This window comes from Microcebus murinus, chromosome 18 (genome assembly GCF_040939455.1).
Source record: "Microcebus murinus isolate Inina chromosome 18, M.murinus_Inina_mat1.0, whole genome shotgun sequence".
In the NCBI taxonomy this organism is placed as follows: Eukaryota; Metazoa; Chordata; class Mammalia; order Primates; family Cheirogaleidae; genus Microcebus; species Microcebus murinus.
Genome location: NC_134121.1, coordinates 51,099,363 through 51,112,006, shown reverse-complemented (window position 1 = coordinate 51,112,006; position 12,644 = coordinate 51,099,363). Strand labels below are relative to the sequence as shown.

The 12,644-nt window shown below is 33.0% G+C and overlaps 1 protein-coding gene across 3 annotated transcripts in view; it reads right to left on the bottom strand.

Moving 5' to 3' along the window:
* CEP112 (centrosomal protein 112) overlaps positions 1 to 12,644 on the bottom strand; it is a 430,862-nt gene that overhangs the window by 378,302 nt on the left and 39,916 nt on the right. For all 3 annotated transcript variants that reach the window (XM_075994691.1, XM_075994693.1, XM_012747355.2), the window contains 2 exons: positions 6,202 to 6,295; positions 4,328 to 4,405 (listed from right to left, as the gene is read on the bottom strand). In XM_075994691.1, the coding sequence (XP_075850806.1) occupies positions 4,328 to 4,405; positions 6,202 to 6,295 (172 nt within the window). The remainder of the gene's footprint in view (positions 1 to 4,327; positions 4,406 to 6,201; positions 6,296 to 12,644) is intronic.

Below are 12,644 nucleotides of genomic sequence, written 5' to 3'. Positions count from 1 at the left end.
TAGAATTATGAGTTAACATTTTGAGTAGATATTTCCAGACATTTTTGTACTCTAGAGAAAGAAAGAGACAATTTGTCTTATCAAAGCGTTAATTCTTATGTAAAACACTTCTGTAACTTGTTTTTATTTACGTAACTTTATCCTAATCACAAAATCTGACACATTTACTCATTTGTGGAAAACCACAACCTAAAAAGATGCCTAAAATGGGCAAGCATAAAATTGCCTAAAATAAAATTGTAAAAAACATCTGATATTACACACTGATTTAATGAGAATTAGCCCAAGTAATTATACTTCAAAGCACTCCACTAATGAATGCAACATATTTCCCTTCTCAGTACCTTCAGTAAAATTACAATTACAATAAAGAAATATGAAGAAGAAGAAAAGAGAAGAGAAGAGAAAGAGGAAAGGATGAAAGAAATAGGAGAAAAGGCATAAGAAAAGAGACTACAAAAATATGCATAATTAAGATATCAAGTAAATAGTATTAATTCAATACAATATAAGGATAATAATAACAATATTTCAGGATAAAAGTTGGTCTGTCTGTGTATGGTCATCTTTCTTTTAAACCTTCAGTCAGTAATGACCATGATTTCTAGAGCTATAATTCAAAAGCTTCATTCAATAGGTTTCAATTGTGTCAGCAAACTAGTTTTTCTCATCCATTTCTTTACCAACAAAATAGGAAAAGAGATTCAAATTCAAGGGGAAAGGAGTGTTTAATTTGTGTCACAATTGTAATTTTCATTAAAAGAAAATTCACAAACACATTCTAGAAACCAGAATGAAAGTACTTACCATGAAAATGTGTTGTATTTATACCTTGGAGTATTACTCAGCCATTTAAAAAAATGGTGAACTAATAATACCTTTTGTAATAGCCTGGATGGAACTGGATATCATCCTTTTAAGTGAAGTATCACAAAAATGGAAGAACAAAAACCATATGTACTCACTACTAAATTGAAACTTATAGACCAACACTCATTACACATATGGTAGTAAAATTCAATTGAAATCAAGCAGGTGGGATGGGAGAGGAGGGGGTGGGTAAATTCACACCTAATGGGTACAATGCATACAATATGGGTGATGGACACAGTTATAACTTTGACTCAAACTGTACAATAGCAATTGATACAACCAAAACATTTGTACCCCTATAATGTTCTGAAATTTTTTAAGTAAAAAAAAAAAAGTAAAGGAAGCTACAAGTAATCCCTTGTTAACATCAAAAACCTCCAACAGTCCCTACATAGATCTTAAGAGATTAAATTAATTACAAAATAAATAATAGAATCTAAAACTTGAAAACTCAAAGACATAAGTTTTAAAGTGTTTTTCAAATGGGTGCACATAGAATGTGTCGCAGTGATATGTGAGTCACTGGATAAAGGCAGAATATTCTACAGCCTCCATCCATGCAATCACTCAAATTTAATTTACAAATAGTTAACATCCATAGGCTACAATCCAGCCTGTGACTTAAAGAGTCATATGTGAAAATATAGTAATAAAGTAAGAGAGCATCAGAAAAGCCAAAGGTTGAAAACGTTAAAGATTAAGGGGAAAAAAGGGAAAAACTTTCATTACAAGTTTTTATAAATAAATCTCTACTGGAGTTATGTATTCCTAGAAAAAATATGAACATACTCCTGGGAAAAGACAGAATATATTTGGCAAAAAAATGCATTTTTTAACAAAAACTGGAAAATTCAAGTTCTAGAACATCTAAAGCATGAGAATGAAGGTGTTGACAGTAATGCCAGCAATATAAAAAATGCACCCTTAGTCTAGAGCACAAAAAGTAATACTACCTATTAATTGATCATTCAGAAAAAGAAAGAAAAAAAGCTAAGTACACATTCTCATACAAAACTAAAATCAAAGCAAAATCTGAGCTTTCTAATAAACTGAATACTTAAATTATTCAACTGTGATCAAGAGATATAGTTCAGCCTGATTAATGCATATATGCTATAAATATATAAAAATGAAAGACTTCTATATTTTACACTGTTAGTGTATTCTTTGAATAATAAAAAGGTGAAACAAAACCCTATGTAGGCCTAGTTTTAAGGCACTATCTCATAATATTTTGGATGTTTTATCTTGCTTTTAATATATGATGGAACATTTAATCCTCTAAATAGTAAAATAATCGTGAAAAGTACTCTATGTGCTAAGAAATGTACATCAGAAGTTTCAAATGGCTAAAGTCAAAGGAAAGTTTAAAAAGACAGCTCCAGAATTTTATTTTTCACTTTGATGTTGCTCTCTGGCAAAAGGAATTTGTCTTCCTGAGGAATTTCCTGTGTTCTTCTCCCATACTTCCCTCTAATGGCAACTTCCCCTACACCTTCAAACATGAAAATGTTTTTCCTTTGATTTCTTATCCTCCTCTCATCAATTCTATTTCTTTCTTCTCTTTCACTAGCACATTCCCAAAATTAATAGGAGACCCACATTACTTTAATTTCCTATCCATTCCCCAACCTTCTAATTGGGCCCATTCCATGAGCTAGACATCTTCACTCTCTTTACTCTCCACCCAGCCCTTCTTACTTTCCATACTCACTAAAGACTACAGCTGGTCTTTTCTCTAGGTGTAACGACCACCTCTTGCTGTGTGACTCCAAAATATGCCTCCAGCCCTTGAATCTCATAAAGCTGTAGGCCTCCAGCCCTTGAATCTCATAAAGCTGTAGGCCTTAAACTCCCCAATTAATCTTACCCTTGCTTCAAACTCCATCAGTCTAAATTAAAACTTTTAAATCTTTAAAATGGATTCCTCCGTCTGACAATTAACTGACATAGAACCAACATTTTCATTCTCAGTACCAAACCTTTACATGCCCTTCAGTCCAGCCCTCTAATCAGTCACTAAGTATCTTTAACTTTCTTTCAAAAGATTTTCCTGTCTATCTTTTCCATCTTCACAGGAACCACACTAACATGGAGTCCATCATAAATACCTAAAAGATAACTGCTCCCCTTTCATAATGCCGCCAAGTCAATTTTCCTAAGACACTGCTTTCATTAAAGCCCATTATTAGTAGAGAGGTTTTTAGGTTTCTTAAAATAATAATCCCTAATGTCACTGAGTAAGTGGAAAATGGACAACTGATATACTGCTGGTTGAAATTGGTATAAACCTTCTGGAAGGCAATGTAGTAAAGACATAATATAACCTAAGAAAGCTACCAAATATGCATAAAAAGATTATTATAAGGAATTTTATTACAGTATTACTTATATTAAACAAACCAGGAGCAACTCAGATATTTAAAAATAGTAGAATACTTAAATTATGAAATATCCATATCCAAAAGAAAAATGAATGCTACCATTAATAATCATGTTTATAAAATTCTTATAAACTTATATAAAATTTAAAATTGCACATAAGATAGTATTTATAATCTAACCACAATTTTGATTAAATTTTATTTATAAAAGGAGAGAAAAAAGGAAGGAAAGATATACTGCATGACAAAATGTTAACACATCTCTCAGTGTTAAGATCTTGAAACATATTTTATTCCTCTAATTTACTGTATGTTTCAAATTAAAAATTATTTTTATAATAAAAAGTATTCTAAAAATCCCTATAAACCCCTGTCATTTCCTCAAAGCATTTAAACAGCATATACGCAAAGTGAAATGTGGAGGGGAAAAAACTTCCAGAGCTAACTACTACCTAAAATGTAAAAGCTAAACTTCTCAATTTAGCATTCAAATCTCCAATACAGTGCAGCCTGACAACACTGCTTGTGAATTCCACACACGAAACCCAATCATGACAATTCACTTATACTACTAAATCTTTCTTCATGCCTATTTCTGCCTTCCATTCCTACCTCCCCTCCTCTCCAACTGCCCAAATACTTTCATGACCCTCAGCCTATGTACATGAAAACTGCTGTCCATGATGCCTCATCCATGAAGTCTCCCTGAGTGTTTTTAACCCAAATGACTTTGCTTCTCCAAGTTCTCCCTTCCCTCACCCCTACGTCAGTATTCTACTTTCCACTTTGGTATTTTTTAGTGTCATATCTTAAATTATTATTTAACTTTTTTATGTATATAGCCCCTATTTCACTAATAAGAAAGTTAGCTTATTAAGGACAAGGACTATTTTATGCTTCTTTAGAATGTTATTTCTTTTTCTTGTGCTGAAAGTCCTTCTCCGGGCCAACACAGCAACAAATACCTAACATCCAATATTCACTGAATAGAATAACATTAGTTCAGATGTTATTCATAAACAATTTAATTCTGACACATCTCTCTATATATAAAACAAATACTTTTTTACCCCAAGATTCCAACTATTAAGGCGAGCTTCAACGTCACTATCATCCAAAGAAACAGGGGATCTTTTCGAATGAATTTCCTGAAATACAAACAAGAAAAGGGAAGAGGGAGGAAGAAGAGGAAAGAGGGAAGGAATAAAAGAGGGAGGGGAGGAAGAAAGGAAGGATGGAAAGGAAGGGAGGAAGAAAGCCAGGAAGGAAGGAAGGAGGGAGGGAAGGAGAAAATAGGACAAAATATGTATCATTCAGAGTAATGAGAGTTTTGTGTGCTTGTTTGGTAATGCTATATTATCCTCAGAGGAAAAGATTATGTTACAATTGAGCTAGAGTTCTCATCTAAATAATAACTGTTTATTATATCTGCTTAGGGCTATGAGATGCCTTAACAATATATTCACACAATAACTACATTTTTTTAAATCAAAAGAATATTTTTAAAAATTAAGTTCTTTTACAAAAAGTTATCATTGTGGTATACCACAGTAGCTTTAAAGTTGGCGGGGAGGCACTTGAAAAAATGAATTATTTACTCTTATTAAAATTAGTTAACAGGGAAGTTTTGTGTTGATATCCAAGAAGTTCTTTGTTCTTAAATTAATTTTCACTCATACACTGAACATAAACATAAATAATCTTTGGATTCACATAATGAAAATACAATTATAGTGATTCTTTACTTTTTACAAAATAAAAATTCCATGCTTTTTTCCTCCTATATAATTTATTATATTACATTTATCAAACTAAATTAAAACTATAATTAACTGACAACAACCTAAGATCTATGCCCTAAAAATAATCTGAAAGCTCTAAAAACTTTGAAAGGTAAATTTGTGTAAAATAATGATTATTTTATGGCCCAAAAAATTTATTTTGAAATTAAATATTTTAGTACAGCATTTTCATGCTTTTACAAAGCCTCATTGCTAACAAATAAAACGATTTACCTATGATCACTTAAATTAATATGAAGGGATTTTTTTAAATGCACTAAAATGTTCTTCATATTTTACCTAGTCTCTAAATTTCTATCCAACAAATGTTGAGTTTCTATTATTTACATACTATATTAAAATTCATTATCACTTCTAGGATGGTCCCCTGCTTTCTGTATGCTTTTCTTTGTGAACAAAAACTTCTTATATAAGAAAATGGACCTGCCTTGTTTGTTTTGAGTAAATATAATGATTGATAGTTAATTATTATTAAAAATGTGCTGCCCTGTAGATTAAATTGTTTTAAGTTCCAAATTATCATTGGAGAAAATATAACTTTAGAGCAATATGTGCTCAAATAGTCATGGGTTACACATGATCCCTCTTGTAACTAAAAGTCATATAAGCTAAGACAGCAGAGTTAGACAATAAAGACTATAGTAAACAAGCACAGTTTCTCTCTTTACAAAACTAACTGGAATACTTATTAGCACCTTATTCTAACCAAATCTGTGTTAAACAAATAGATGCAAGATAGGCATCTATTATATTTCAAGATATAAACAGTTCCCCTTCATCAAGAAAGTACTGTTCCATACTTCATTACAAGTTAATTCCTATTTCTTCTTAATTTGGGGAGTATCTAATCATTTCTATACATATTCTGAGAAAAGGGGAAAAGAAAAAACAAAGCTTTTCAAAGTTATTCTTCAATGCGCAGGAAAAACTACAGACTGATTCGCATGATACCTCAGAATTATCGAGAAAGCAAAAGGAATACTATAGAATATACCAAACACACCACTTTCTTTGACATCAAGATGTTCAGACTTTATTCACTGTTTTTAAGTAATCATTAGAACTTTAACAATATGAAATTAAAACTTTGTGAAGTTATTTTAAAACAACATGAAAAAATCAAAAGTAAAATCTAATCTTACACAAATCTTTGGGGTAATATTTTGTCCATCTTCTCTGTAAGTTGGACTCATAGAATGTGATCTCGTTTGGAGTGTCCCAGCATGCTGTTCCCTACTAAGAGATCAAAATAGTAAAAATCAAAATTTGGAGAATTCACAGAGCATAGAGTATTATTCGACTCTAGGATTACAAATTTTTATTCTTTTGGAAATTAGATAATAGTTTTTATTAATAATGATATTCCAATAGCAAACAAAAAGGTATATAAATAATAACCATTTATATTTCTCATATTTTATTTCATTTATATTAAATTCAAAGTAAAATGTCACATGAATGCCACACGGTTGCTAACACAAATGCTATTTTTAAGTGGGTCTATAATAAATCACCTGTATTTAAATCTTTTCTCCTTGTTCCCTTTTTTCATAAGTGTAGGAAGAGAAAATGAAGCATATATTCTGATAGAAGATCATTGTTTTAAGAAAGTCAGCCAAAAAACAAAGGTTAACAAATTTTGTTGGATTTATGTTCCACATCAAGAGAAGTCTTAAAATATATAAAATAACAAAACTTCTATGTAGCTTAAGGTTTCAATTAATTTGAAACCATGTCAGAAATCACAGATATATTTCAGTCTTTGATTAAACAATACACCATGTTAATTCAGGTAAAATGTGCTATGGACAGAGTAAATAGGAAACTAGTTTAAATGTATTTCAATAAAAAGACTCTTCTCTAATATAAAATATTATATAAAAATACCATCCTAATTTAGCCTGGAGCCTCTCTTATATGTTTTTATTTAAGTTACTTCAGTGAAAGTTCCATGGTTATGAATACCTATCCTTTGAACACCTGCTTCAAGATATATGAAATGGAAAGTAACCATTATATGAATTAAAGTCACTAAATTTCAACCACAAACCATATTAGGATTTCCTTCACAAATTGTGAACCATACTAAGTATTCCCAAAAGGGAGAATACTAATTCAAAAGGACAACTTTTTTTTTTCGAGACAGCATCTCACTCTGTCACCAAGGCTAGAGTGCAATCGTACAAAAATAGCTCACTGCAGCTTCAAACTCATGGGCTCAAACAGCTAGGACTAAAAGCACATGCCACCATGCCTGGCTTTTTTTTTTTTTTTTTTTTTTTTTGGGTAGAGGCAATGTCTCAGTTATGTTGCCCAGGCTGGTCTCAAACTCCTGAACTCAAGCAGTCCTCCAGTCTCAGCCTTCCAAAGTGCTGGGATTATAGGCATGAACCACCATTACTGGCCCAAAAAGACAATGTTAAAACTAAAGTACTGTTTGGTAGTAACACTGATACAAGAACATTCATCAGACCAGTTCAGTGGTGGGGAAACCGAGGCCTTAAGGCCACATGTGGCCTTCTGGGTCCCTAAGTACAGCCTTTTGACTGAATGCAAATTTTACAGACCAAATCTTTTTATTTTTATTAATACATTTTTGTTCATCTTTTATATTTTTATTTTATTTTTTAAATGAATGTATTTAAAATACTAAAGAATACCCCATAATATGCTAAAATAAAAAAAATTAAAAATACCAAAGAATAAAATAACTTTCAATGAAATAATGCTCCCAGATTGACCAGCACAATTAGAACATTAGTGAGCCATAAGGCGTACACTCATGATTTAGTTCTAACTTCCCCTGCTTGACTGGCACCACTACCATACAAGGCTGGTTGGCGACGGTTTATGGGGGTAGAGTATGCCAGTTTATTATCCGCTTTGACAATGGTGTACTGTTTCTGCTTGAAGTGGAATTTGTGAATAGTTGTCCAGCTCAATCATATTTTTTAATTCTGTCTGCTAACAGCCCATCATGTCAAAGAAGAGCAAGAGAACACTGAAGGAAGAAAACAGATTTTTTAATGAAGATTGGAAATTGCAATATTATCTTGTTTCTGCTAAAGATAACATGATTTGCTTGCTTTGTGATACTGCAGTATCAACATTAAATAAATTCAATGCTCATAAGCATTATAACACTCATAAGGACCACGAATATTTTAAATTAGAGGGAGAGGCACAAAAGGTTGTATTGCAAAAATTAAAAGGTGAAAAGCAAAAGCAAAGACAATTCTTTTAAGCAGCAATAAGACTTGGAAATAATGCCACTGAAGTAAGTTATAAAGTAGCTTATATACTCCAGAGGGAGGCAGGGAGAAAACCCATTCAGTGATGTAGAAATTATGAAAGAATGTATTGTTGAAGTTGTAGGATGCTTAGACCCTGATAATATTTCAAAGTACAAACAACTGTTTCCTCTTTCAAGGAGAACCATAACTAATCAGCAGCATAAATTAGCCTTCAACTTAACAGAATAAGTTCATGCATTACTTCAAAAGAAGAATATATATTATTCTATCTCTTTGGATGACTCAACTGATACTACTGACTCACTCACTGTAGGTCTTCTACTTCATTCAGGTCATAAGAGAAGATTTTCTTTGCTGCAAAGAGTTACTCACTTTGGGCACTCTTGTGAACAGAACAGAGGAAAAAGATATCTTCAATAAGTTTCAAAATAAATGTCCTGAAGTTGGACTGGATTTGGTAAATTTAGTGCATGTATGTACAGACAGTGTACCTTCCATGACAGGAAACCATGTTAAAAAAATACTTTTTTTAACTGTGTTAACACAGTTAAAACTGTTAACTGTACCTTCCATGACAGGAAAACATGTTAAAAAAATACTTTTTTTAACTGTGTTAACACAGTTAAAACACAGTTAACTGTTTTAACACAGTTAAAAAAAGTATTCACAGATGCAGACGCTCTCCTTTCTTTTCATTGTATCTTGCATAGCAAAATCTCTGCAAAAGCTACTATTTTTTAAGTGACACTTTGGAACAAGTTATAAATATTGTTAACTATATTCATGCAAATGCAACACAGTGTCATCAATTTCATAACATGCTATGGTTGAACAATGAGGTAGGTATTCAGTGTGAATTTGCCATATCATTCTCAAGCGTATTGGCTATTGCAAGGACAGGTGTTAGCCAAAATTTTATTTCTGTGAGAACAGATAGTTAAATTTTATGAAGAACAGAATCACCAATGTGAATTATTGAAAGAAGATTTCTACAGGAATGCAGCATTTCTGTGTGCTATCATGTTGAATCAATTTAAATGACTTGAATATTTCTTTGTAAGGTAAAACTAAGTCTATATATGATATATAGCAAAAAATCCAAGCATTTCAAAAAAAGCACTATCTTTTTTCAAAACACTTCTTCAAAAGAAAATTTCAGATGAACATTTTCCCCAGTTAGCAAAAGTCATTGATGACAAGGAAAATATATGTGAATCGTTTGAAGAATATGCAGCCTTTACAGACTTATTAATTGGAGAATACAATGAAAGGTTCACTGATCTTGAGAATCATGACATCACACTCAAACTAGCATTTCGGCCTCACCTACTTGATATCACCAAGGCATGTAAAGAACTACAGATGGAATTCATTGAGCTCTCAGTAGATGACATTTTAAAGTCATTGTTTGATGCTAGAAAGATCCAATTGAAATATGGAAAAATACAGTAGAATATCCATGCCTTCAGCAACATGTCCGAAAAATGTTTTCTTGCTTTTCAGCCACTTGTTGCTGGGAATCTACATTCTCCTACCTAATCCAAATAGAGATGCCATTAAGGTCACAAATAACTGATACCCATCTAGAAGATCAACTGAAACTACAGATCTCCATGCTGCAACCAAATATTCAAATGTTTTCCAACAAAAAGCAGACCCAACAAAGTCATTAAAAGGTTAGTGAACTTTAAAATTAACAAATAGTTTTCATTTTTTGAAATTATTAAGTACATAGTAGTTAGATTTTTACAAAATAGTGTACATTTTTAAGTATACCTAATTGAAGTTTCTTTAATGCGGTCTTATTTGATTACACCTAAATTAATACAGCCTTCCAACATGAAAAGGCTCCCCAACCCTGCACTAGTTACCAAACAATGTAGAACATCTGAAAAAACTGTTTTAAAGAGAGCTATTGGTTTTGTATACCTCTATTCAGTATCCCCGAAGTCTAAACAGTTAAAATCAAATGTGAAAAATAGGCAAAGTAGTATTTTGAGAATAATTTCATCAGTCAATGTGTGTGAGCTGATAGAAGCATTTTAAAACTCAGTATGTGGGAAGAGGTAACTTGATATATCACACTAAGCAATGCCTGACTCTTCTTTGAGAATAGATTAAACAATCATAAAAAGAGATATCCTTAAAAATTGAAAAATGGTTAAATATTAAAAATAATTCTTCTCATAGAAAGTATTAATAAAAAAGAAGCCTAAAACATTTATCTATTTATTGCACAGGGTGCATACATAAAACAACACACCCTTTTAATTCACTTGTAGCTGTCTCATACCAATCAGCCTCTTTCCCTTCATGATAAATTTTCAAAAAAGTCATTGGATCTATGTCCTAACCTGCCATATACTTTTACATCAACTATAATCTGACTTCCACTCATTCTGAAAGTGGCTATAAGTAAGGAAGTAAGATCATCAATGATTCCCTAGACATTCTAGAAAATGACTCATAATCTGTCCTTACCCTAATTGATCTCACTAAAATATGAGAGATAATATTAAAGATGCTACATTCATTGGCTCCATAAAACTATTCTTCCCTGGTTCTCATCCTATCCTTTAGAAATCTCCTTCACAGTAACCTTCACTAGGTTTTCTTTCTCTGCCCATACCATACATGCTATAATCACAGGGTCCTGTGTCTAAACCCATTTATTTTCATTTTACATGCTTTCCCTGGAGGAACCAATATACTATTGGTTTTTTAAATAATAAGCTTTGCTTACCAAATCTACATCTATAGTCCAGATTGTTCTCTTGGCCTCCAAACTCATTACAAATACACATTGAATAGCCCTATTTCCAATTCAACATGTCCAAAACTAAGCTTATTATCTTCCCCCTAAAACATACTCCAAGGAAGGCCAAGTAATGCAGAGGGGCATTGCAGAAGCCAGCTTCTTGATAAGGTATTTTAGCCAACTAACAGAGGTCAATATCATTGCTAAAATCTCGCTGGCACAAGAAACACAGGACATTATCCACAGAAGTTTCATTTCTTGCCATGAGACTGTTTCCAACTGTAAATACAAGTAACTTAAACCCTAAGTAAGTACAAAGATTGCCTCAAATTCAGAGTGATACAGCTGGTGGTCATGGTGAACAGTAAAACAGGAGGTGGGAGAAAAGCTCAATCCTAAAAGCCTCTTTATGAATAACAAGTGCTACCTACCACAGAGAATAGCAAGTCCTGGTGCTTATAAAGATAGCCTATAGCTTATAAAGATTGGTACAGGGGACACAATCACAGTAAGCTCATGATATGGAACTTGTGCCAAGCAGAAAAGGGGGACCATGGCTCAATTAATTTTGGGGTGCCAAAACTAACACAGAAAGAAAAATCTGAGTACCTTAGGAAAATCCCCTGACATGCTCTTTACTACTGTTAAGCAATAAAACTAAGGGAATAAAAATTTTCCCTGTCACTTTTTTCTAATGTAAAAACATTTCAAAAGGAATTCAGAAACACTCAAAATATCTATACTGATTCCAAATACTAGAAAAATATAAACTTGGCCCTGTACAGATAAAGAGTTAAGGAATAAGATATACAACAAGATTTAAAGCCTAACAAAGACCAATTAAATGTCCTCTTGCAAAAGAAACTTACTATAGGTGGTGATGTCAGAAAGACAGTGAAATAGGAAGCCCCAGACCCTCCTTCCCCCTTTGGACATACAAATCAACAATACATGGAACAATTCCCATTGTGAGACATCCAGAGACCAGATGAGAGGCTCCTGCACCCCCAGGCAAGCATAAAGCCAACCACATTGAACCCAGTAGGAAAATGTATGGAATTCTCTTACCATAGTCCTTCTTCCCAACAGAGTACCACAGGATCAGGAGAAAATTCCCAGCTCCCAGCTTCCCACTAGGAAGGGAAGTAAACTGTACATGCAATGTTCTAAATTTTCTGGGGGACTGGTTTCTGTCTTGCCTGAGAATCTGAGCTCTGAGAGGAAAGAGTTCCAGAAAGGAAACTGCTGAGAACAAAGGCCACAGTTTGGACTAGTATGCAATAACTGACCATAGTCCCTGCCATCAGCTCAGAAGAGAACTAGCAGGTGAAAAACCCCAAATCCCAGCTTCTCCCTAGGGATTAAAAGAGTTGGAGTATTTGTCTAACATTCTGCTTTTGGAGGGAGCTGCCTAAGGGAATGGATTCTGTAAATTAGGAAAAGACTAGTTTACTTTAGATGCCTAGGGGCCACTGAGAACAAAGGCAATGGTTGGACTACAATGAACTCATGGCCAGAGCCCCTCCCCCTGGCTCAGCATGACACAACTGGAAAAACTCACAGCCCACAGTCT